This window comes from Haliotis rufescens, unplaced genomic scaffold (assembly GCF_023055435.1).
Source record: "Haliotis rufescens isolate VD_foot unplaced genomic scaffold, xgHalRufe1.0.p SCAF_2, whole genome shotgun sequence".
Lineage (NCBI taxonomy): Eukaryota > Metazoa > Mollusca > Gastropoda > Lepetellida > Haliotidae > Haliotis > Haliotis rufescens.
Window position 1 is genome coordinate 55,459,874 of NW_025963890.1, and position 25,699 is coordinate 55,485,572.

At 40.0% G+C, this 25,699-nt stretch overlaps 1 protein-coding gene across 7 annotated transcripts; it reads left to right on the plus strand.

Moving 5' to 3' along the window:
* Window positions 1-1,738: 1,738 nt before the first annotated feature.
* LOC124141019 (kynurenine/alpha-aminoadipate aminotransferase, mitochondrial-like) lies at window positions 1,739-25,398 on the plus strand. 7 transcript variants are annotated; one of them, XM_048400171.1, is made up of 12 exons: window positions 1,739-1,891; window positions 3,246-3,331; window positions 3,918-4,005; window positions 6,313-6,381; window positions 8,042-8,186; window positions 8,443-8,517; window positions 19,447-19,710; window positions 19,984-20,066; window positions 22,322-22,415; window positions 23,914-24,040; window positions 24,508-24,710; window positions 24,954-25,398. In XM_048400171.1, exons 1-12 carry the CDS (start codon window positions 1,869-1,871, stop codon window positions 24,999-25,001), a joined length of 1,305 nt encoding a protein of 434 aa, XP_048256128.1. In that variant the 5' UTR covers window positions 1,739-1,868; the 3' UTR covers window positions 25,002-25,398. The 7 variants fall into 7 exon arrangements, with proteins under 7 accessions (XP_048256128.1, XP_048256127.1, XP_048256130.1 ...); XM_048400170.1 differs by lacking the exon at window positions 8,443-8,517 and adding an exon at window positions 18,759-18,833; XM_048400169.1 differs by lacking the exons at window positions 19,447-19,710; window positions 19,984-20,066; window positions 22,322-22,415; ... (1 more) ...; window positions 24,508-24,710; window positions 24,954-25,398 and adding exons at window positions 10,487-10,750; window positions 11,084-11,166; window positions 12,190-12,286; ... (1 more) ...; window positions 12,860-13,062; window positions 13,504-14,056 and having other exon boundaries at window positions 1,740-1,891.
* The last annotated feature ends 301 nt before the right edge of the window (window positions 25,399-25,699 follow it).

The window sequence follows — 25,699 nt, forward strand, 5'->3', positions numbered from 1 at the left end:
AATATTTTCACAAATATCAATGCCTTGAATAGTTCTTTGGCTCTCACCTGTAAAGGTTAATAGCCCCAATGAACACCCATACAGTGAAAGTCAATGACAGTGAATATCCCTTGTTCGCCTCGAATTATGTGTACATAATTTTATTTTGTACAGACATACACTATCGAACTGTATCGAAAAAAGGTATTTCCTCAAAACAAGACATTACATGAGCGTATATATATATACTCAAACTGATCTACAGTAGCATCGTTTGTCCTTTGGTTACAACAAATACAATCACCAGAAGAAAAATATTTTGCACCGCCTCCTTAAGTCAGTCAGAGGACGTAAAACAGCCGACAAGGTCAACTTCATTCCGGAGTAGTAGGGGTAGCTGTAGTTGTAATGTCAGTAGTAGTAGTAGTAATAGTAGTAGTAGTGGTGGTGGTGGTGGTGGTGGTGGTGGTGGTGGTGGTTGTAGTGGTAGTAGTAGTTGGAGTAATAATAGTCGTTTTGGTGGTTGCAGCAGTGGTGTTGGTGGTGGTTGTACTAGTGGTAGTAGTAGTTGAAGTAGTATGAGTGGTATTGGTGGTAGCAGCTGTAGTAGTAGTAGTAGTAGTAGTAGTAGTAGTTGTAGCAGCAGCAGCATTATAGTAGTAGTACTTTCTTGTATTTTCCATATTAGTAGTACTTTCCATTTTCAGTCTGTTCGTTTCGTAATGGGGGCACGGGTGGCCCAGTCGTATGAGGTGCCGCAATTCGCTGTGTAGAGTTGCGTCCCTTGGGCACGTCAGAAACCTATGATTGTGAGTTCGAGTCCCGGTTCGCCCCGATTATGTTTCTAGGTTTGTCAGCACCATACCCGTGCTCGTGGGTATCACCAAAGTGGTAAACGTCCGAGACCTACATCACTTCGGGCTTTCCTCCCACATTAAGCTGACACGCCGCGATATAACTGGAATACTGTTAAAAGCAGCTTTAAACCCAACTCACGCACTCGTTTCGTAAACCAACCCAAAAATAGTGTAATTCACCTGGAAATGTAGTCGATATGTAATCGACGGTTTGAAATGTCTCCAAGTACAGGCACTAAACCACATTTGCTAGCACTATAGATCGGCATCCGTCTGGACTAGTACAAGCAGCCACACACACTTGGTGCTGGGTTTCGACTTTTTATTATACATATGTTGGTATAAAAAGAATTTCCGAAAAGTGTATCGTGTTTCTATCAACTGGCCGCGTCATACCAAAAAAACGTTAAAAGATGGTACTTCTTGTTATCCTGCCTGGCGCTCTATATAAGGAGATAACACATGAACTGCTCGGAGACAGTATAATGTGCCTAAGTAGGGTATTCTTGTTAACCTGCATCATGGTATCTCAATGGGCCCCTCACTATAAAACCGAAAGAAGTCTTGATTAGTTCAAGCACACACACACACACACACACACACACACACACACGCACGCACGCACGCACGCACGCACGCACGCACGCACGCACGCACGCGCGTTGCTATATAAGTTCAATAATCTTGGACGCGACGTTAAACCCCATTTCACTGCACCTTCAGTCAGTGAGTTCAAAGATAAGACCTTATGACATGACATATTTAGAGAAGATGTTTTTGTTGTTAAAATATCACGTAAACGTGATAGCTGTTGGACAACAACCATTAAGTATTATTTTTAAATTCACACGCACCACCAAAGTCAAACAATATTGCACCTGTTCATGCCTACCTGCCATGCCTACCAGCCCGGATGACCTTGAAAACCTTTCATGTGATCCCATGACTGCATAAAAATAGAAACAAAACCATTGCTCAGAAAGCCTGCAAGGTCTGAGAGACACAGGTCCTGGTAAAGTCTCATCGGGGAAAATGGGCGAAGACGCTGCTCCCGGGTAAGTCTTCTCCTGTCCTCCACCATTACTGACATATCTCAGAAAAATAGGAAATGTTACCAACACCGTGACGTCGACAACTTCCTGTCTGTCTTTAGGTTGCAGGAGCCGGGTGTCGCAATTCGACACGTTTTTATGGCCAAACAAGTGATATTGCACGTGCATGTCATGTTGGTGTGTTTCGGCGCCAGGCTCTTACGTGATTGTGTTTTTTGCGATTTTTCCATCTTTCCACCAAATTTCTGCCGTACTTCATTCAATCCCAATCCATGCAGAAATGACCCAAAAACGACAACTTTGAAATTACTCATGTTACCCCTATCGTCCTTCAAGATCCTTGGCGATCATAACATCTACTGTCATACTTCAATACCGGCTGTAATGTGTACCCAATTCCTTCATAAGTATCACACAACTATTACTAGTAACTAATATCTCTTACAATGTTAGAAATATGAAGTTACTTCCAAGTATCATCTACTTATTTTAAGAGCATACAATATAATAAGGCAAGTTAGCAATAGTTCAGGGAGATGTCTGGATTGTTGCCAAGGTGTGGCAGTTTTGACGACGTAATCGAACTCTCCAACGGACCTCATGCGCGCAACGAATCGTTTAGAAATGGGACATTCCTCTCCACGTACACGGACTAATATCTTTGTGACCTTGTGTCCCTGCATGTCAAATATTGTTAAACACCAGCCGATCCCATATAATGTAAGACGTGGGACCGAGACAAGGCGCATGCTCCTGTAAAAGCTGAACTTTGAATATTGACATGTCTAGGTAAGTTCATCACTTTTATTAATGATAATCTATGGTGAGTACATGGGTGATTTGGGGAATATTTCGATCGCCCTGTACAACATGTAATTCGTTTTATAGGATACTGTTTGACACGGCGATGGTCTTAATCGAGTGTGGACCAGACAATCCAGTGACTGAAAGTATGAGCAACAGTCGAAGTCATTCTCGTTCGATGACGCACAAAATTACCCAAGCCACTCAATTCACGGAGCCTGCCCACACGATCCGCATTTTAGGCGTTTTTTTGCAAGCCAAAGTAGCTGTGGTCCTGACCCAGACTCAAGAGTCTTCCTAACAACACCTGCACCCAACCCCTAACCCCCTATACATGTACAAATTTTGGATGAAAAATATTTTACGGTTATCAACGAAACGAAATACGAACGGATAAACGGACACATAGGTGACTTATTTTTTTGTTCCGGCCATTTGCTGTATATATGCTATATGCTATATACATGTAACGAATTACGGTTATAACAAACTAAAATTACTGGTTCCTTTGAGTTCGTTATAACCGTAGTTTACCGTACCTTTATTTTGTCAGTGCAAATCATCGTATAAACAACTATGAGAAATACTTCAACAAATCAGCAAGACGAAGAAAACCAACGATTCTCCGAGGATTCCAGAGTAAGTCATAAATCGCATGTCCCGTTCGTACCCCCTCGTGTCATTCTGGATATGCCCTTTTTGCGTCCATTTAAATGACTAGATTTGGTACATAGTGAAAACGAAATAGTAAACTTGTTGAGCTTCTTGCGACACTGTTGAATCAGCTTACATGTGTAGAAACACAGAGTTGACATTTTAGTAACTGATTTTGTAGGTTTGTTTTGTTTCTTTTGGCCATGGCTTGCTGGTCGAAGCGTCATGACGACCGCCTCCGTGGCATTGTGGATAGAGTGTTGCCCTGAGAGCTGAAGGCGATCTCCGGTCGCGCCATACTAAAAGACTAAAACATATGGTACTTGTTGTTACCCTGCCTGGCGCTCGGCATTAAGGGACTAAGGGCCATGGTGGCCATGGCTAGGCTCCCTTGTGAATCTGACAAATAATGGAAGGCAATGAGTGTTCAACAAAATTGAAATTTCAGTGAATGTTAGTGAATGGTCAATTAACATGTTGTGTATGTGTGCGTGTTAAGCAATAACATTCGTTAACTGAAACGTATTTATGCATTGTAACTGTTATACCAAATCTGGCTTAACTTTGATAGAATACCTTGGAACTGACATGCTTTACATGGCCGGAGGTCATCCTAACACGGAGACATTCCCGATCACTACTGCACAGCTACGACTAAGGTTGGTACGAGTTACATATTCGTTAGACGTCCTGCGAAATCTAAGAATTAACAATATGGCCCATGCGTTAAAACAGATCATGCGTTAAAACACACTTGAGAAAATGTTTTGATTATTGGCTTTGTTGTGACGTTCGACGTTTACTTTTCAGTCACTGATCTGAATAGGTGAAACTTCATATGTTCTACCACTAGATTGTATGGTACACTTCCATGCATCTACCCAAGGCAAGTGAGTTAACTGACCATACAAGTCCAGTTTCCACCCTTGCTGAACTAGACTGGAATTTAGGCATTATATTTTTGCTGGATATATGAGACTATGCATAGTCCAATCAAAATCGCGTAACGAAATCGACATCCACTTCGTAAACTGCCATGCAGATTTCTGTCGCTTGCAGGTTTTGCAAAGCGTGTGTACCGACATTTTGGCGTCAACATATATTTTACAAATCTTTTCATGTTTTTTCACCAAGGTCGGCGGCGGCGCCATTTTGTTTGAAGTAAATGTAAGCGACATGAGAGGTGGAATCTGATTAGTTATAGAAGGGACATCACTCGAAATAGCCACCGATGGCGCTACGATCAAGCCAAGAAATTCCAGTCTGGTTAGGCAAGGGTGGAAACTGGACTTTTACGGTCCGTTAACCGCCCTCGCCTCGGGAAGATGACTTCCAAGCCTTAAACTGGCATTATCCTTGACAAAAACCAATCACTCACTCAATTTAGTTTAGATTTCCAATGAATCCGACATTTGGTAAGTGGGCTTTCTGACACAAGGATCCAAGTTTCATGATAATCGTTCATATGATTTTGATATCATAAGTGAATGAGTTTGTTACGAACATTAAAAAATATCAAGGGTCTCCAAGATGGCCTTTAATTTGTACCATATACCAGGAAATCGAATGTGGTATTTGACGAGACGGGTAAACGCCTTATCCGTCGAGTTCCCCAAGCGCTCCTAATCTTTCAAAGTCAATTTATCAATCAAGTTTATTTCGTAATTCAGGCCACATGGCCCATGGTTCAAATTATATTTTAGGTCACTTGTCCAGAGAGTTACATCTTTGTCGATCTCGTTTTAAATAATTCACATAAATATAAATCTATCAAGCGTAGTACATTAATATTACCGGAGTTAAATAAATTCGCGAACGTAATTCTACCTTAATACTATTTCTGTAATGAAGTAAAAAAAAGTATTTCTCAAGTGAATATTTTCTTACATACAGAAAGACATGGTATTCATGTTGTACTAAATGAAGGTACGGTGTTTACATACAGATTATGTATGAGGTTTATTTAATGACCTTCTTACGAATAATCTTGACTTAAACGTTGTGAAAAGATTTACACATTGCTCTAATCGTTTGTCGCCAGGAACAGTTATATATAATTTGGGTTGCAGAAAGAGATTTTATATTAGCATAATGCACTAGAAAAGATTCCAAACTGTGGTACCATGTTTGGATATTACTATCTCTCATGTGTCTTCTTAAATGCAGACAAAAACACACGTTCTTATCATCAAATACTTTTAGCATAACATTACTTTGAAAAGGGTATCGACTTGCATTCATTCGCAAAAGCTTCAGCCAGTAGTTAATTACCCTTGTTTGCGTATTTATAAACGTGCAATGAGGTCCAGTGTCAAAATAGCTGTGTTTGCTGTAAATTTACCCACAACAAGCAAACGTTTAACAGAGCATGCCTGTATCTTTTCAGTTGTGTCATGATATTTAATACCCCATATTTCCGAACCACACATTTTATATTTTACAAGAAGTCGAGAAATCTATAAATCTGTATTACTGCACAAATGAATGTAATTATAATAATTATTCCTACTCCGGTAGCAGCACACAGTCAACATGCCTATCCCTCCCTTACTCGTGCAATTGTGTTATCATATTGATGTTATATTATACTCTTGTGGTTTTCATAATCTTTGGGGGGCACGGGTGGCCCAGTCGTCTAAGGCGCCGCGATTCGCTGTGCAGAGAGTTGCGTCCCTTGGGCACGCCAGAAACCTATGATTGTGGGTTCGAATCCCGGCTCGCCCCGATTATGTTTCAGCAAGTTTCAGCACCATACCCGTGCTCGTGGGTTACCGAAGTGGTAAACGTCTGAGACCTGCATCACTTCGGGCTTTCCTCCCACATTAAGCTGACACGCCGCGATATAACTGGAATACTGTTAAAAGCGGCGTAAAACCCAACTCACTCACTCACTCACTCATAATCTTTGATTGTGTCCATATGTACCTGTTTCTGAACTATTTGTCAATATCTTCGCTGCCTTCCAGAGATGGTCGGACATTAGACATAGATGAGGATGAGATGAAAGTGGCACTTCAGTACGGGGACAGTAGGGGGTAAGTTGTATTGCGTTAATAGTCACACATGTTCAATGCATGATTCTCTTCTTCCCGCTTATATTTGGGAGATACACATACTGTGTATTTAATGTACCTGTTACCTGTAGGGTTAACACCGCTAAATTTAATTTGGGCCTGAACGCACAGCGTGAGGTTTTAAATGTTAAATTTAGCTCGAGTAATCTACAGGTAACCCGCCTCTACATTAAAAACACAGTATGTTTATCTCCATTCTACTATGACTGAACAAAGCGCGAACTCTTTGGCGTTTGCAAATATATTGCGTGAAGCGGCATTGGTTGAGTCCAGTGTTTTGAGTGGGTTGTCGACCTGAATTGCGGGATCACCGACAATGGCTTTTAAACAAAATATGGCGTTTAAGCTTAAGTAGTTTGTGTACATCTTGATGTTCACTCCAGCATATGACAGGCATGGAAAACATGTAGCACAGCAACGTCGTCAGCTAACATGAGGTTGGCTTAGAAAACTAAGCAAGCCTTGAAAAGGTTTCGTTCTACACCGCACGTCACTATTAAGACGTCTTATCTCTCTTTGTGACGCAAAAGATATGACGTCACAGCCGTAAGAAGAAACGCGCTCACTGTTTCCTCGTAAGTTGAAATACATTCTCTTTGTAGATTGCTATCGTCTTTTTCGGCACAATGTGTATTGCCACACATCTTTTGAATATTATACTAACCGCAACTTTGCATTTAGTAACCTATTATTGTACATACAAGCACTATTCTATGAAATACATCCAGAAAGTTCCTCTGCTATCTTAGCTCATTTTGGGCATATGCTTCGACGACATCCATACTGAATTTTAAGTTGTGACCTCATCTGGTAGGAGGCTGGTCCATATTTGAAAACTGAAGTCATCTGTGATTATATGACCAACATGTTGTTAGCTGTATGGTGAGTCCTGGAAGCTGCAAGTAGTGAAATTTATATCACGAACTGCAAAGTCCGCGTTCTGCAACACGTTCATGTAATTGAACAACGTGGAGGATATGGTGTTCGTTAGGAAAATGAAACTGTTGGTGATTTCTGAAATTTGAAACTGTCGGGGTCATTTTTAGAAATTGACGTTTGTCTGAGAAGCTTACTTAAATTTAAGGCATACATAACCTTGTTTTCAAAATTTCATATTCAAACTGCATTCTTTTTCTTTTTCTTTTTCATTTCCCAGAGGTTCTAAACACTTTCCACGCAAAACCTCTCTTCTGAAGTTACCATAACACCCATTAGCCAGTCTCAACAGATGTATAGTAAATCCTCTCTGTAGTGAAATAGCAAATATCCCGTCCATGAACAAAACACCTGCGGTATTTTATCGAAGTTTCATTGTTTTGTTTTTTACCTCTCCGTGTTACGCTTCCTTAAAGCTCCCAACATCGAAACTGCAATCTCTGCACTCATATGACGTAAATACCAATGTCGTGGGTTTATATTAATATTATATAAGCTGTGGAACATTTCAGTTCAACCTTTCAAAGGTTACCCTATACAATCTGAGCATGATCATGAATATGAGGAACACTCAAAACGATTTGTTTGTCCTTATAGTTATTGAGCCTTGGCTTGCTATCTATCACCGGTATTGGCAAATTGGTAACGCTTAACTTAGAATACATTATATTTATTTGACTTGTAGGTCACTGAAGATGCGTGAATGGCTGACGGAGTTGCAGCGACGCTTCCATGATCCGCCAACCCTCCCTCCTCTTGGCGTCTCCCCATCGGCAAACAGCGACATGATCACAATCTTAACCAACGGTTGTACGGAGGCTTTAAGCAAGGTTGGCTAATCACCGATTTCTTTCTGCACATTTCCAACATGAGGGATGGCACATATGTTTCTTTTCCTACTCATAGCCTGCTACGAATCCAAACTTACATTGTTTAATTGAGAATGCTCTGTGTCAAATTAACCAAGAGGACCAGATGTATTTCTGTTAGTCTACCAGTATAACTGTTACCATAATTATAGATCCAGGATATACGCTAGAATGTATTATAGTAGTTCTACGTATACTATCTACTTCTGTTAACAAGGTCATTGGACTGGTGTTGGAGGAAGGGGACTCGCTGCTGGTCGAGGAATCAACTTATCCCTCGGTTTTGAATGTGGTATGTTGTGGACACCTTCGGTTAATAATATATTTTCGATAGTTGCAATAAGGAATCATTATTGGAAATCATATGGATTTTGAAGGAGCAGGTTCTACTTTCAGGTTGTGTCAAATCTTTGTCCTTGGTCAGGCAGCACCTAACCCGTAATGGGTGAATATCATTAATGTCCATGACGTGCGTAATTGTTGACTCTTCTCTCACACTATAGTCAGACACGATAATATAACTGAAATGTTATCCCAAGCTGGAATAGACACGACTAATTCTGAATGAGCATTGGCTGCCCAATAATGCTACATGTTAGTCTAATTCTTCTGATCATGTGAGGAGCGGTGGGGTAGCCTTGTAGTTAAACCGGGCTCGATTCCCAACATGAGTACAATGCGTGAAGACCATTTCTGGCGTCCCCCGCCGTGCTGGAATATTACTTAATATGTCGTGAAACATCATTACCTCCATCATGTGATCGTGACTGCGTTGTGTATCTTGCTGTGTAATACTCGCCAAGGCTCGCTTAATACAATGTTTATTCCTAACACAGGATATGTATCATCCCCAAACACACTCGCGTGATAACCTCTATGTATTGACCCGTATTTAAACCGTTTACAATTGAGACGCTGTTTTAAAAACAACAACAATGTGGTGAGTTTTTTATTTTGTTCCTACTTGGATCCACACAAGAGAAGTAAGATCGGATTGTCAGTATGTGAATGAAAGAGCCCAAACTCTTTCCATAGCCACAAGCAATCCTTTCTAATGGAGCCTTTACACAGGATGGCGACCTATGTGCCACCCGTGTGCGACTATAAAATTTGCCAGGTCGTCGTTGGAGGCCCAAAGGAGGCAGAGTGGTTGCCTAGGTCTTCCCAAGGTGATACACAGGAGGTTCAGTCATCTCCATGGACGCCATGGTGGCCGTGAATTTTTGCACATGTTGAAAGTAGTCAAATTTCTCAGTTCTCATACTTTGTTTGGTTGAGTCCCGTCTGGGATTCGAACCCACACTTGCCAGAGTGAGGCACCTAATCGCCAGCAGACAAAGTCAGCGATCTAACCCGCTCAGCTACCGAGACTTCCACAAAAGTCCGACTACTGGTAGTCTCAAGTCACGTACTTGAAGTACCCCTCTGACAAGTGTAAATTGGCACGGATCCCATGGCCGAAAGCTATGAATACACAACGCTATTTAGAAAGTGGTCAAATTTAACACATGTGATATTTGGGATAACACTTTGTAGTAATGTACAGATTCTCCTACTTTTCTGGGTTGTGTCAAAACGGTCGCACAAAGGTCGCCGAGGAGGTGGCTCAAAGGAGGCAGATGAGAGGCACAAGTATTGTCGTTGTTGCAGAATGAAGGCACAGTGATCGCCCAATGGACGCCAGGTAATTGGTGCGTTCTGCTGCAAATTTTCCCGTCAATCTTGGCGATGCTTCTGCCTCCCTTGTGCCTCCTTTGGGCGATGACTGTGGCGACCGCCATGCCTCAATTCGGCGACCAGGGCAACCCTTGAGACACCATGGCAATGCTTCTGCCTCTTTTCTGCCTCCTTTGAGCAACCTTCATTGTGATTGCAGACGCTGAACAACTCGAGAAGTTACTGCTGAACAACTGCTGGAGCAGTTACATAGAAACACGATTTTCTAGGTTAAGGCGACCATTGAGTGTCCTGGCCAGTTTTTGATCGCTCAAAGGTGGTACAAAGGTCGCAGCCCTGTGTAAAGGGGGAGTCGATTATCCGATTCCGACTGTATCATGATCATGTGTTGATGAATCATAATCAAACAATCAGGATGCCAGGTGTTCGCGAAAAGTAAACTTGCAAATCAGACAAATCATTCCACATGGTTTGAGGACGTTGAATTTTACTTGTGCTTAATCTCCTTTATTTTACTTTGGTACATGTACATTACAGGGTTTTGAATGAAGAAAATGTTCTTCACACCTCTTTCCTATATTCAGATTGAACCAATGGGTTGCAAACCGGTGACTATCAAGAACGACGCAGATGGATTGATTCCCTCGGATCTTAGTAACATCCTGAGTTCCTGGAACGAGGCTGTATCCGGACGACGGCCAAAACTCCTATACTGTGTTCCGATTGGTGGAAATCCGACAGGTGCCAACCTCACTTATGAGAGAAAGAAGGAGGTTTATGGTTTGGCGAGAAAATTCGACCTGTTAATCATCGAAGACGACCCCTACTATTTGCTTCAATTTACCAGGGTAAATAAATGATGGTATGCAGAAAATTGAAGAGGGTCGATTTGGTAGTTCTAGCCCAAAGAGGCACGGGTGGCCCAGTCGTCTAAGGAGCCGCAGTTCGCTGTGTGAGTTGCGTCCATTGGGTACGCCCGAAACCAATTATTCGCGGGTTCGAATCCGAATTCGAAGTGGTGAACGTCTGAGACCTGCTTCACTTAGCGCTTTCCTCCCATATTAAGCTGACGCGCCGTGATATAACATTCGTATCCAATGATTCAGTGCGTACATTAGAGTCAGATTATCATTGTTTCATTAGAAACACACTTTAGATAACTGGAATCAAACATATTTCAGCCCCTCATACCCAGTTTGCTGTCATTGGACGTAGACGGGCGTGTCTTCAGATGTGATACCTTCTCTAAATTGATGTCTGCTGGGTGAGATGTTTTACTATACTGTATTTTTCTTACCCTTTCAGTTCGACGTTACGAGCAACCGTTCAACCTATATTTAATATTAATTATTGTTGTTTTGGGGTTTCCAGAGAAGAATAGGTTCTAAGTTTCTTTTGATTTCTTCAAGACCAGACTAAACTGACAAAATGAGAACCTTCCTGTGGATCAGCATATATACTCCTTATTTTAATCTTCTGCAAAATTCTTTTTCTGTTAATCGTTCATTCATTCAAATCTTTTACTTCAGTCTCACATAATCCCATAAGGAATGGCCTATGTATTCTCATCCAACAGGTGTGATTTTAATGTAAGAATGGTGTACAGCAGGGTGAGACTTAAATAAAATATCTGTCTATCTGACTATCGGGTAGATGTTCTCTGTGCACACGGTTGCGTATTAGTCACCGCACCCAATGACATAACTTTGTGCAAACGCTTGCTCCATGAACGACTTGTTTGTGATAGAAGCATTCGTAAATACAGATCGCTGTTAGTGTAGCTTTGGTGCTGCTGACCGTGAGGAAACGTTATTCACTTATAAGTAACCTTATAACATAATAGGCCAAATAAACATACGTGAATTTCAGGTAACCTAGACTAAATAGGTATGTGTTGTCAGGTTTCTTATTTTATATAAAAACAGATGGCCTGTTTAGACTTCATGTGAGTTGCAGTGCGTTCTCGGTTGGACAGGTCACATATTTACAGCAACGATGCTAAATATTTGCAGCTATGATAACAACTTTTCGGTCCAAGCTGAATGATTAAAAGCTACATAACCCTTTCCTTAACAATCTGTCGGTCGGGTTACCTGAAACACACGTAATTTTGTTAGAGATGGACTTTGGTCAATTTTGCAGTCCAAAGGTACTGATCCACTGTCTCGTAATGTATCATCTTGTTCAAATTCGCAGTGGACAGTGTTTCCGTTCCACAAAACGTGCCAATTACAGTCCCAAGATGACCACCTGTGATTTTTTTGACAATCTCTGTTCACGTGTTTAGTGCAAGGTTTGGATATTTGAGTGGCCCAAAACAGTTCCTGGAAAAATTCATTGAATGGAAGGATGCAGAAATTGGCTCCTCTAATATCCTGGCAGAGGTATATATTACATTATGTTCCCATGTTTAGACTAGAAGACATTATTCTACTTTGAATAACGACTGTTATAGTGATGAACGATAACTGTAACGTACTATACAAGTTTTATGTAAATCATAATTATTTTTGTACATCTCGTCTGAATCATACACCAAATAATTGCCATTTTCTTGTACATATTAGGCAATCCTTATAATTATTGTTTCTTTTCTCTGTCAGACCATGATATGGAAAGTCTTGCAGAACATGGGCCATGACGGTTATATGGAACACGGGTGCCGTGTTGCCAACTTCTATCGCCAGAGGTCGCAACGTGCTCTAAGGACAGCTGACAAACATCTTAAGGGTAAATATATCCGATCGCAGCGGAGCTTTACAACTTCAACCCGCAGAGTGAAGAGCATGAATACATAATGTACTTATACTCCCCACAAAAGGATTATCAACAATATTGGTGTACTGGTTTATGTGACAATGTATTGATCACTTACATGTTTTTAGGTGAACATTTTCGGATACATCATCATATTAATTATCATTATCACTGTCTCCATTTGCATCTTTATTTGCCAGGTTTGGCGGAGTGGTCTGTCCCTATGGCTGGGATGTTCCTGTGGATGAAGCTACTGGATGTAGAGGACTCCAGACCCATCTGTCAGAAGCTGATCCAGAAAGGGGCTGTGGTGGTCCAGGGACACATCTTCTGTCCTGCCTCGGTTAAGTCCCCTTACATCAGAGTATCTTACTCTTACTCATCCGAGGCCGATTTAGATCAGGTAGAGTAGTAGCATAAATAACACAAGGGAAGCGAACTTTGAATCTTCATATTGATACATGTTGAAACCCATTCGGCTTTTTTTGAGAATAACATCTAGTAATTTGAAGAGTACAGAAAATAGTATCCTAATGTTTCCGAAATAAGAAAAACTCTAACACAATTTAACAAGTTACTAAGGTTAAAAACAAGCTTATAGTTAACTGGTTCATTGAGTGTTGACAATGATCACGTTTTCTTATATTCAGTGAGTGAGTGAGTGAGTATGGTTTTACGCCGCTTTAAGCAATATTCCAGCAATATCACGGCGGGGGACACCGGGAATGGGCTTCACACTTTGTACCCAAGTCGGGAATCGAACGTCTTCGGCGTGAGAAGCGAACGCTTTAACCACTAGGCTACCCGACCGCCCATTTTATATTCAAATGATTTGCATTTCCAGGGCTTTTCCTGGCTGGCAGAGATCCTTCGGGAAAGACAGGAACAATGAACATCACGCTCCAGTGGCTTCGTGACCTTGCAAAGATTATATTTTGAAAGAGAATGTATATGGAGCTTACAATGTTCATTTACTTTACATATACACAAGGAATAAGACAAAGTTGTGATTCAGGCGTTATAGTTTTGGTAAATGCATGTAGAATGTATATTAGAGATCAATGGTAAGGTTTGAACACTCACTATGTAATGTTAACTATTGATCTCAGACCTTTTAGCAGTCGCAAACGGAATGAGTAGAAGGATATTGTATATTGTGGGATTACATGGGATGCATGTAAGACAATGTAGGTTTCATGTGTTGAAGTGATAATATACATTCTACATGCGTTTACCATAATTGTAAAAGCAAAAACTTAAACCGAATCAAATCCTCTATAAAGGCGGATATTTGTACTTCCCAAGTACCATGTTAAATCTCACACATATCATAACGAGTATATCGAACAGTGAGTCAAGGTCGAAGCATGCGAATAAAGTCGACGTTTGATTTGAAATAACGTTCTTGTTGTTGTTGATTCTTAGGTATCTGATAGATAGCTTGTTTCCCCACCTGGTGTCTTCAATGATTTTCAATTATCCATTCGTATAATATCACCGCTATTTTACCTTTAACGTTCAATGGAATGTGTTTCGCCAGGTAATCGAGACTGTGTTCTCCGGCGTTGACGTTTTAGGTCTTGTTGATCATGCAAAGGGATACACACGTGTGCACAATTTGTCAGCAATGAGTTATTATCATAGAGCGTTATCTTGAGTATTATCCTCTTGACATCAGAGTTTGTAAAATCTAAAATCAGCGAATACCTTCAGCATTTATTGTAATTCGGCATTATATGTGTCCATAAGACAATAAGCGCTATTATCAACCAATATATGGGAGGAAGTTTGATAACGTCGTTGCTAAATCAACCGTTTTTCAAATTCAGAATTTGCCAAACTATTTTCTTTCTTCCCATAAATGATTACCACATGACTGATAACTTCCAACTCCCATTTAAGACTAGTTTTAATGGGGAGAAAATTCAGGTGTTTAATTTCAACCTTTTCTATTCTCCCCTGGCGTCGACCCAACATCACGAGCGCAACAAATTATGAGACTTTGGGCATTCCTTTACACGTAGGGCGATTATTGCGGTGTGACCTTTGTCTACCGCCTGTCTAGCCATATCAATGTCAGCTCAACCAAAACCTCATAGTGATACGTGTGGGTTCGGGACGGAAGTTGAATGGTAAATGTTCCCGTAAGTTAAACATGGATGCTGACAAGCTGCCCAAGTGAGTTCGCTATCTTTTTCTATACCAAAGGTATTTTTATATACCAAAGGTTGTATATAATGCAGTTTCAGACGAAATCTGAGAATCTGAGAATGGTTTACGTATATATATATATATATATATATATGTGTGTGTGTGTGTGTGTGTGTGTGTGTGTGTGTGTGTGTGTGTGTGTGTATATATATATTTACAGCATTCGACGAATATATTTAGGCCATCGAAGTGAACATGTGTTCTATACATGTAACATATAATGTATATCCGCAGTGGGTGTTGTTATAATAGGTGTCTACAATAAAGAAAAACAGCCAGATTCCTCTACTTGTTCAGATTTTATTATGTAAAGTACTGTAATGTTTTAAGCAGCCAATGGGCTGTGTCACACTTGATAATAAAGGATGGAAGACGAAGTAGCGTGGACCATGCTTGTTTTTTATTTCCTCGCTTCATCTCATAAGGGGCATTACTCTCATGCCTCGTTACACAAAGCATACCGCTAAAATACGTATCGTACTTTGATATATTCATGTGAACACTACGATTACATCAGAGATAAACTATGGCGCAAATGAAGACAACATGTGACCTGCATATAACGCAATCCACAGCAACGAAATTCTTTTGGGAGCTTCTCTGATGTTGAGAGACTATAAACTAGACAAAAAAGTTAAAGAACACCCCGACTTTTCACATTACTTTAGTATATTTGTCAAGACATGATCACTCAAATATCAACCGCAAAAATGAATGACAAAAATATGAAACAATCAATTTACTGACTTTACATACGGGTTAACATCCATGGCATTACAGGGGAGAAAAACTATAAATGAAAGCATAATTAGTCTTTGAACTAGTACTTTTTACACGGGTGTCTCTTTTCAGTGGAAGTCTTCATATTAACGACTATGAAAAATATTTCAACAAAACTGCTAGACGATTAACATCCTCGATGTTGGGGGGAGCCGTGAGTATGTAGACATATGCCACATGTGCCTTATATCCCCTCACTAAGCTCATGCAGAGTGAATGAAAACGTGGATTTGTCATGCTTCTCGCCACATGAAGATCTCAATATGGGTAGCCAGTTGCTATATTTCCATTTGCTATGTTTGGGGGCGGTGGGGTTGAACCGTCACCGTAACGGAGAAGACCTGGGTTCGATTCTCCACATGGGTTCATTGTGTGAAGCTCATTTCTGGTGTCCCCCATCGTGATAATGGTGGAATATTGCTTAAAGCGATGTAAAAACCATACTCACTCACTCATTTGCAATTTGGTAATATCAGTGTGTGCGCCCTCTGGGGGGAGATTCTACTCGACGGAATGGCAAATGTGGTGAAACATGATCCATCTGGCACATCCACATCTTGTTGTGCGCTCGGATATAAATGGGCTGCAAGTGTAGAGGTTTCCATGTGTGGCTGGTGCCTGTCGTGTAGGGGTCTTTCAAACAGTGTGAACATGCGGAGAACATTCCCAAATTTCAGTGACCAAAGGGATGTCCGAGGCAATTCCCTATTTTTGCTTGTAAGATAATGTTCCCGTGTTTGTTCAGGTAAAACCTTGACGTGCCTTTGCATGTGTTTGTGAGGGGTGCCACCAGTGAGACAGGGCACGCTCACTGTGAGGAGTGCCTCAGGGTTTACAATAAAATTTGATTGTTGCGGATAAATAATTATTTTGGCTCTCCCTCCATGTAACATTGACCATCACTATGGAAATGCGACTTGCCATGAAGTATTTATAACCACACCTACCTTTCCTGATGTCTGAAAACATTCACTGTAGACTATTTTGGGTCGGACCTACTGTATCTGGCCGGAGGACTTCCAAACTCGGACATGTTCCTGATCACAGCGGCAAAGATAAAACTAAGGTTGGTACGAGATTTATCTGCAGGTCCTCTTTGAGCAATCGAAAGAATTTACAATTTAGAATTTAGAGATTCTGGGTTAAATAGCTCTTGAGTTTTTCATGGTTGTAGTTTGAACGACTAAGTAGGTGTTGGGTTGAGTCATTTCATTAGTTCTCAATCTAAGCTACATTGCAGATCTTGGAATTTACATTTGAACATGACCTGCACAGCAGCCACTGAATTTGAAATGAAGCCAGTACATGCACACCATTGAATTGTTTGTGATATCTGTATGTGTGATAGGCTATAAATATTTTTTTATTATATTCGACCATAACATATTACATTCAATCATGGATCAGTAGAACGCTGTTTATGCTTGTAACTACACTATTCGTATGATTACTTCCGAGCCGCCATAATGGTACCATTGATGTCTGTCCAATCTGTCCAATTGTTTGCAATGGCTTCGTGATAATCGTTCAGTACTTCTGATGTTTTAAGTGAATTGAAATGAGTTTTCAGGACAATCACAGCAGGGGACTAGAAACTTTGGAAAACAAGACAATGTGATTCACATACATATGTTGTACTCATTACAGGAATCGATTGAACACTTTTTCTACTATTCTATCTCAACGCCTCCGATCCTTTGAACATTTATCCTGATGTCGTAGTATTGTTATCAATATTACCATTCTACCTTTACTCATTCAGTTCATCGTCACGCCGAAGACCCGGGTTCGATTCCCGACATGGGAACTATGTGTGAAGCCCATTTCTGGTGTCCCCCGCCGTGATATTGCTGGAATATTGCTAAAAGCGGCGTAAAACCATACTCACTCACTCACTCATTCAGTTCATGGTCATATTCATGCCATCATCGTCCTCGGAGGTGCTATTTGACTACTCAGATTGTGTATGCCGGTTTCTAAACTACCTGTCAATATCGGCTTCACATTCTAGAGATGGTCGAACCGTAAACATAGCTGACGATGAGATGGAAGTGGCACTCCAGTACAACAAGAGTGCGGGGTAAGATGTATTGTGTTAACAAGCATACAGGGTCAATATATACATCCTATGTATATTTGAGCAGTATTCAAGAAACAAAAAGGCATTGATATATAGATACACACACACACACACGCACACACACACACATACATACATACATACATACATACATACATACATACATACATACATACACACATACACACACACACACATATATATATATATATATATATATATATGCACACACACATACATATATACACACACTCAGGCACCGAGGCTTTCATAAAAATGAAAGTCCGACAAGTGGTAGTCTAGATCACGTACTTTGTGTACCTCTCTGACATGTGTAAATTGGCACGGATCCTATGGCCGAAAGCTATGAACACACGATGCCATTTAGAAAGTGGTCAAATGTAACAAATGTTATATTTGGGATAACACTTTCTGTGTAAAGTACAGATTATCGTACTTTTTTGGGTTGAGTCCCCTCCGGGATTCGAACCCACACTGCCAGAGTGAGGCACCTAATCGCCAGCACACAAAGTCAGCGATCTAACCCACTCAGCCACCGAGGCTTCCATAAGGACGTTGGCGAGAAACACACATAATGATTCTATGGGAAAGTGTGGAATAATGGCTTCTTTCTTTATATTGATATTGAAATTACACACATCAACACATCATTCAGTTTTGGGTTTTTTTAATTTGAAGGAAACCCGAAATGCTTAAATGGCTAACTGAGTTGATGCGACGTCTCCACGATCCACCTACACTCCCTTCTCATGGCGTCTCCCCTTCAGCAAACAGCGACATGATCACAATCTCCACGTATGGTTGTACTGAGGCCATTAGCAAGGTTGGCTGAAATCACTAACTTCATTCTGCATACACATTCCTACATGAGAACTGGTAAATTTGCAATAATTAAATAATAAGAATCAGAGTTGGTCAGTTGGGAGTGCCTGTTGTCATTATAATACATCCAGAATACACACGTACACTAGACTTGTAACAGTACACCGTGTTCCTCTGTTACACAGATCATAGGACTGGTGTTGGAGGAAGGGGACTCGCTGCTGGTCGAGGAATCAACTTACTCCACGGTTATGAATGTGGTATGTTGTGGACACCTTCGGTTAATAATATAGAGCACATAGTTGCAATATAGAGTCATAATGGGAATTCATATAGATTCGGAAGGAGAAGGTTCGAATTTCAGGTTGTGACAAATCATTGTCCTTGGTCAGCACATGTTCGCGGTTGATGAGTCGTCTCAACGACCCACGTCACTTGACTTTTTTCCCACTTGCCGCAGAAACTCGATAAAAAACTGAAATACTGTTCACTTTTCTTTCTCTTTTGACAATGTGAGTGCGGAATGTGATTATACAATCGTTGTTGGTTAATATTGTGCTGTATTTGATAAAATTATTAAATCATGCTGCTAACAAGCAGATAAAAATCAGTCTGTTAGACAGTCAGCATTTGACATGACATATGACATAATGTGGTAATTTATTAATAATACAATACGGCAACGACAGAGAATAACCAGTTTCGACCATTCCACTGGGTGAAAAACGCTGAACAGCGGGGAAAGGTGGACCACTGAAAATCAACAAGACGTATGGCTCAATCTCACTCATTAACCCAGTTCCATTGTAGCATTTTGAATGACCAAGTTATCTTCGCTTGCTATATTACAGAACAATCTTTCATGTTAATCAGATTGAACCACTGGGTTGCAAACCAGTGACTGTCAAGAACGACGCAGATGGATTGATACCCTCGGATCTTAGTAACATCCTGATTTCCTGGAACGAGGCTGTATCCGGGCCTCGGCCAAAACTCCTATACTGTGTTCCGGTTGGTGGAAATCCGACAGGTGCCAACCTCACTTTGAAGAGAAAGAAGGAGGTTTATGCTTTGGCGAGAAAATACGACCTGTTAATCATCGAAGACGACCCGTACTATATGCTCCAATTTACAAGGGTAAACGCTAACGATGTATTTGAAAAAATGAAAGGTGAACATTTATGTATTATTGCGATATGATCGTATGAAGGAACGCCGAATGAGTCAAGGAGGTTCTCATAGCCTAATTTGATACAGACAATGATTATACACAAGAGTAATAGCGCGCATCAAATCAAAAGTACATTTAACACAGAATAATGAAGTCAGGTGTTCGTTCTTTCATTTTGAATACACTTGTATCATGTCGTGTACCACATTAGTTTCAAACCACAATCAAACTTATTTCAGCCTCTCATACCCAGCTTGCTGTCATTAGACGTAGATGGGCGTGTCCTCAGATGTGACTCTTTCTCTAAAATGCTAGCTGCTGGGTGAGCTGATTGGTATCCTAAAGGTTTTCTGGCCCTTTAAGTTCGACATTGTAATTTTATCTCACTTTTTCGGAAAAGAAAAGGTCACAAGTAACCAACGATTAATGCAAAACCCTACAAATTAAAATTGGAGACTGCTGCAATGAGTGGTTGACTGTGTATCATCGTATACTATTACCCATGGGACCTTTCTTGTTGGGACTTGTTTGTGTAATATCATTCTCTTATGTATGCCCCGATATGCATGTACATTCCAGTGCTGCTGACTGAAGCAAAACGGAATTCACTTATTAACCGAAAATGATTTTAAAGAACTAATTACATGGGCACCTATAATGGTCACGAGATCGTTGAGCGAACGCTGTCTTACTTTCGTGCTTGATTTACAGGCCATCAATCAATCAATCTTTATTTCAACTACTGAAAAGGCCATAGGCCTAAAGTACATATATACATACAGTAGCAATATGAATTACATGTATCGTAACTAATTAAATATCACATGTATGAACCTATCTGATGTTCATTGCATGGTATATAAACATTGCAAGATGTTTTGTGACTGCTTCATTTTGAGATGACATGATATAGAATTTGTCTATTCTAGGATTCAGATAAAAATATGTATGTATTATTTTCTGATATTTGCATACAATAGGCAGACTAGCAAAAAATGGTATTCATCTTCTACCTCATCGCAAGTGCAATATTTACACAATCTGTTTTCCCTTGACATTGCTAAATGTCTACCCTTTTCTATTAGGTCATGAGAACTAACATCTGAATCGGGATAGTGCTGTTCGGAATTTCTTAACATCTATATCCAAAAGATATTTTTCAGTAATAATGAATGATTTAAAACAGGTGTAATGATTTAACTTATTGTGTAAACATAGTGAAGAGAACCACTTTTGAAAATACATATCTTTTAGCATTCGTCTAAAATTACATATGTTACGATCTGGAACTGCTACATGTTGCTGTCTCCAAATGTAATCATACCCGCAAGATCGGACTATCATTTTGACACCCGAGGCACAGTTATTTTTACCTCTGCTATCGTAAAGAATCATCATATTATAGCATTTCTTTGGGAATCTGGTACTTGGCATTGTAAGCAATTTTATACAATATTTTATTACTTTCATGTGACTAAACATATACATAGGGTATCTCCCACATTCCCCGTAAACTGTAACATTTCAGCACCATAGATTAGAATAGGACTGATCTTAGTGTCGAAAATCTTGAAAAATGTTTCAAAGCAAATATTTCCAAAGGGTTTTAGGTTTTCTAAAATGCCAATTAAAATCTTTTTGGCTTGCAGTGCGGCTTTGTTGCAATGCAGTGACCAAGTGAGTCGATTTGTAAAATGTACTCCCATATATTTGTCCACGAGAACAAAACTATATCACGAGCAAAAAGGAGTAGAAAAAGTTTCCGGATGGAGTTGGAAGCCCTCGTTACAAATTTTCAGATATTTGTAACGAAAGTTCATTTATGAAAAACGATAACAGAAATGGACTTAGAATACATCAAACCCCAATATTACAATAGAAGGAATCAGATAAGGTGTTATTGTTTCAAAGACAAACCTCACATTGTGATATATGCAACATAGTAATTTACCAATTTTGGTACTGATAACTTGAGATTTACAAAGGGACCACAACATGTTTCTGTTATTGAGTCAAACGCTTCAGCAAAATAAAAAAATATATCATACATTTTTTCTCCTTTTTGTGCCAGATATCTCTGTACAAGCGTCTGAAATATACATTATCAATTGTAGAGTATCCGTGCCTGAAACCGGCCTGTGCTTTTCTTATTAAAGGAATCGGTCCAAAATACTAAAGGTTTGTGTATAATACTGGTAAAAATCTTAGTGAAAACACTCAAGAGTAATACCCCTATAGTTGTTGGTGTCATTAGTCGATAACTGTTTGTGCAAATGAATTACAATCCCCAAAGTCCACTCTTGTGGAAAATAAGTCTTTTCAAGAATAACGTTAAAAAGGATTTCAAGGCAGGGGAGGAGAATTTCGGACGAATATTAAAAAAATCAGGATCAAGTTATCTTCACCAGCTGCTTTATTAATTTTAAGTTTGCAATGCCCTCTGCTTCTGCATGTATATATGTACTTTAGGCCTATGGCCTTTTCAGTACTTGAAATAAAGATTGATTGATTGATTGATTGATTGATATAGGCCATCAGTGAACAATTGAACAATTGAACTTCTGTTCGTGTGTTTAGTGCAAGGATTGGGTATTTGAGCGGTCCAAAACAGTTCCTGGAAAAATTCATTGAATGGAAGGACGTAAATGCTTTCCCAAACAGCCTAGCAGAGGTATATATATTCCCATAGAAAGACATTTGACAAAGATAGTTGCGAGGGCTGGTAAAAATGTTCTAAGCCTGACTAACTTTCAACTGTTGGCCATAACAAAGTGAACTAGTCAATATAGTACTTTGTCTGACTAGTTGATTGCAAGTGTATTGGGTCTGTTGAGGCCGTTAGTGACAACCAGTTGAACCTGATAGGGGTCCAAATGAAAACAGAAATGGAAAAGAACGAGTACCGAGCAGTCATCGTGTTTTTTACTTAACAGAAAAGTACACCCCCGGAAATTGATGACCGTATGTCACAAGTGTATGGGGATAAGTGTCCTAGCTATTCCACTGCTAAACGTTGGGCAGCTATGTTTAAGTCTGGGAGTACAAGCCTTGGTGATGACCATAGGCCTGGACGATCCTTCCATCAATGAAGAATCAAGAAGATAGAAACACTTATACAGTCAGATAGACGTATTACCATTGCTGGACTTGAAGAAGACACAGGTCTTAGCTATGGATCCATTGAAAGTAAACTATTATTCCTGAACATATACAGATGAATACGATATCTGCTCGTTGGGTGCCAAAGTTTCTGAATTCTGATCTTGAGGAGACATTGCCCGAGAACATTTAGAGCTAAATGAGAAGGATTTTGTCAAATTCAAAAAGAGATTAGTAACGGGTGATAAAACACGGGTCTACCACTATTCTCACTATGAGTCAAAATGTCAATCCATATGGAATGGCACCATTCCACTTTTCCGGCACCAAAGAAATTCAAGTCTTCAAGACCAGTGAAGAAAGTTATGGCCTCTGTATTCTGGTATGCAAAGCGTGTGATTCTTGTTGAATACCTAGAATGTCAAAAGACAATTACCTGTGCCTCCTATGCTGATTTGCTTTATCGCCTGAGAATATATCACAGAAAAGCGGCGCGGAATGCTGACTGCTGGAGTTCTACCATTTCATGACAATGCCTTTTCTCACACCTCTCAACTTGCAAAGGCTGCTGTGCGACAATGTGGGTTCGAGAGGTTCATCATCCTTCATACTCGCCAGACCTGGCACTAAGTAATTTCCACCTGTTTCCTAAAATGAATGAACACTTTCGTGGAAAGGGCTGTGACGACAATGTTGACCTCAAAGCTGCCGTGAGTGGAATTTTCAGGATTGCTTCAGAAAACTTCTTCCTGACTAGAATTTAAAACTTTCACTATCGATATGAGAAGAGTATCTAAAAGCAGGGAGATTATGTAGAATAAAAGTTCAAAACACTGTCACAATTGTTGGTTTTGTTAGTTAGGCTTAGAAGGTTTTGACCAGCCCTCTTCAAGTGTAAAATTGTCACCTTGAGATACCTTAGAAAACGTACCATTCCACTAACTCATGCGTTTGCTATGAACACTTTTCCAGGTGAAAATGAAGTTTTATCACCACATCATTGCAGTTTTCTTGTGGAGTAAATTATATAAGGCAATCTTTCTGTTTGTTTCCTTTCTTCGAATTTTCAGACCATCGTATGGAAAGTCTTGCAGAACATGGGGCATGATGGCTTCATTGAACATGGGTGCCGTGTTGCCAACTTCTACCACAAGAGGTCACAACATGCTTCACGGATAGCTGAGGCATATCTTAAAGGCACTTATTGTTTATGTATAGGAATGAATGAATTGTCTTTAACGTCGCTTTGAACATAATTTCGGACATTATCACTTCCTGTCTGCTTGATGTAGGGGGAACTCAAAGTGATGCAGGGATGAGATGTTTGACGTTTCGGTGATACCCAAGAGAAGGGCATGGTGGTGACTTACCTAGAACTAAATTAGGGCGAACTGGGATTCGAATCTGAGGTGATAGATTCCTGGGTCGGCTAAGCACAGAGAATTGTGACGTAGAGTGCTGCCCCTGAGTGAGGAGCATGAGTACAAATGGATATATACAACAACAGAACCCTTATGTTATACATATCAATATTAGATATGTCGTTATACATATTGGTTTATGTGAAAATGTATCACACACAAATATATTTAGAAAATGCATATCTTGATACTCAATCTAACTTCCTCATAATCATTGTCAATATCGTCATCTTCATTTGCCAGGTTTGGCGGAGTGGTCTGATCCTGTGGCTGGGATGTTCCTGTGGATGAAGCTACTGGGTGTAGAGGACTCCAGACCCATCTGTCAGAAGCTGATCCAGAAAGGGGCTGTAGTGGTTCAGGGACACATCTTCTGTCCTGCCTCGGTGAACTCCCCTTATATCAGAGTATCTTACTCTTATGCGTCAGAGGAAGATTTGGCCAAGGTGAGTTAGTATATATGTAGCATGGATTTAAATGCTTGTTCCTCAAACCAAAACACGATTGCGAATGTTCATGTTCACACATGCTGAAACCCATTATTCTTTCGATATTGAGGAAAGATTTGAAATTGTTGCATTGACTGACATGTGTTTGTAGAATACAAAAAGATGTAAGTTTTAATTTGCTGGTTCAAAGCAGCATTATTACTAAGCACACACACTAAAGGATTTTTTTCTCATTTCTAGGCCTTCTCCTGGCTGGCCGATATCCTTAAGGAACAATCGAAACAATGAAGAGCATCCTATGATTTGGAAAATATCTATTTGGAAAGAGAATGTATATTGAACCATCTAGTTTGTACTTTACATACATGTACACTTGTACGTATAAATACATAAAATTGTTTGATTCATGTGGTATTCATTTTTGGTAAATATTACCTGTAAAATGTATCATCACTTTGAAATAGAAAATCGTCAGTGTATTACATTGATACCAATCCTTTTTCCCCCTTGATGCCGAGCGTCAGGAAGTGTGACAAGTTCCATCCTTCAAGGCGACATTCCACTCTCTGGTCAGACACCATGGGAGAAGTGAACAGAGGAATGAATATTAGGTACATGGGTATTGTAATTATCACAAAAATGTACCATAAAAATGCAATAAACCATCCTATTATTTACAATTGAACGAACGTTTTTTCTACTATATTCTTGTGAGTGAGCTTCAATCCTACTTTAGTTATATTCGGAATTAGTCTGATATGTGCGTAAAAGCCCAAAGTGATGCAAATGTAATACGTGTATAATCTTAGTGAGCCCTCGAGTACCTGGTATGGTTTACAAACCCAGCTGCAAAAGCAGGGCAAATCTGGGATTTGAACCAACGATGAAAACAACATGGCACGCGTAAAGGGTGCAACCATGCACAGCGAATTGCGGTGCCTTAGGCCAGCCGTGCCTCAAAGATATGGATATGAAGTAAGACAAGT

Bases quoted from the DNA above. Each gene is read 5' to 3' on its own strand.
- LOC124141019 (XM_048400169.1), top strand. From the start codon at position 1,869: ATGGGCGAAGACGCTGCTCCCGG. The intron at 6,382-8,041 runs GTAAGTTGTATT...TTTGACTTGTAG, and splicing joins CAGTACGGGGACAGTAGGGG to GTCACTGAAGATGCGTGAAT. The intron at 13,063-13,503 runs GTAGAGTAGTAG...TTGCATTTCCAG, and splicing joins CCGAGGCCGATTTAGATCAG to GGCTTTTCCTGGCTGGCAGA.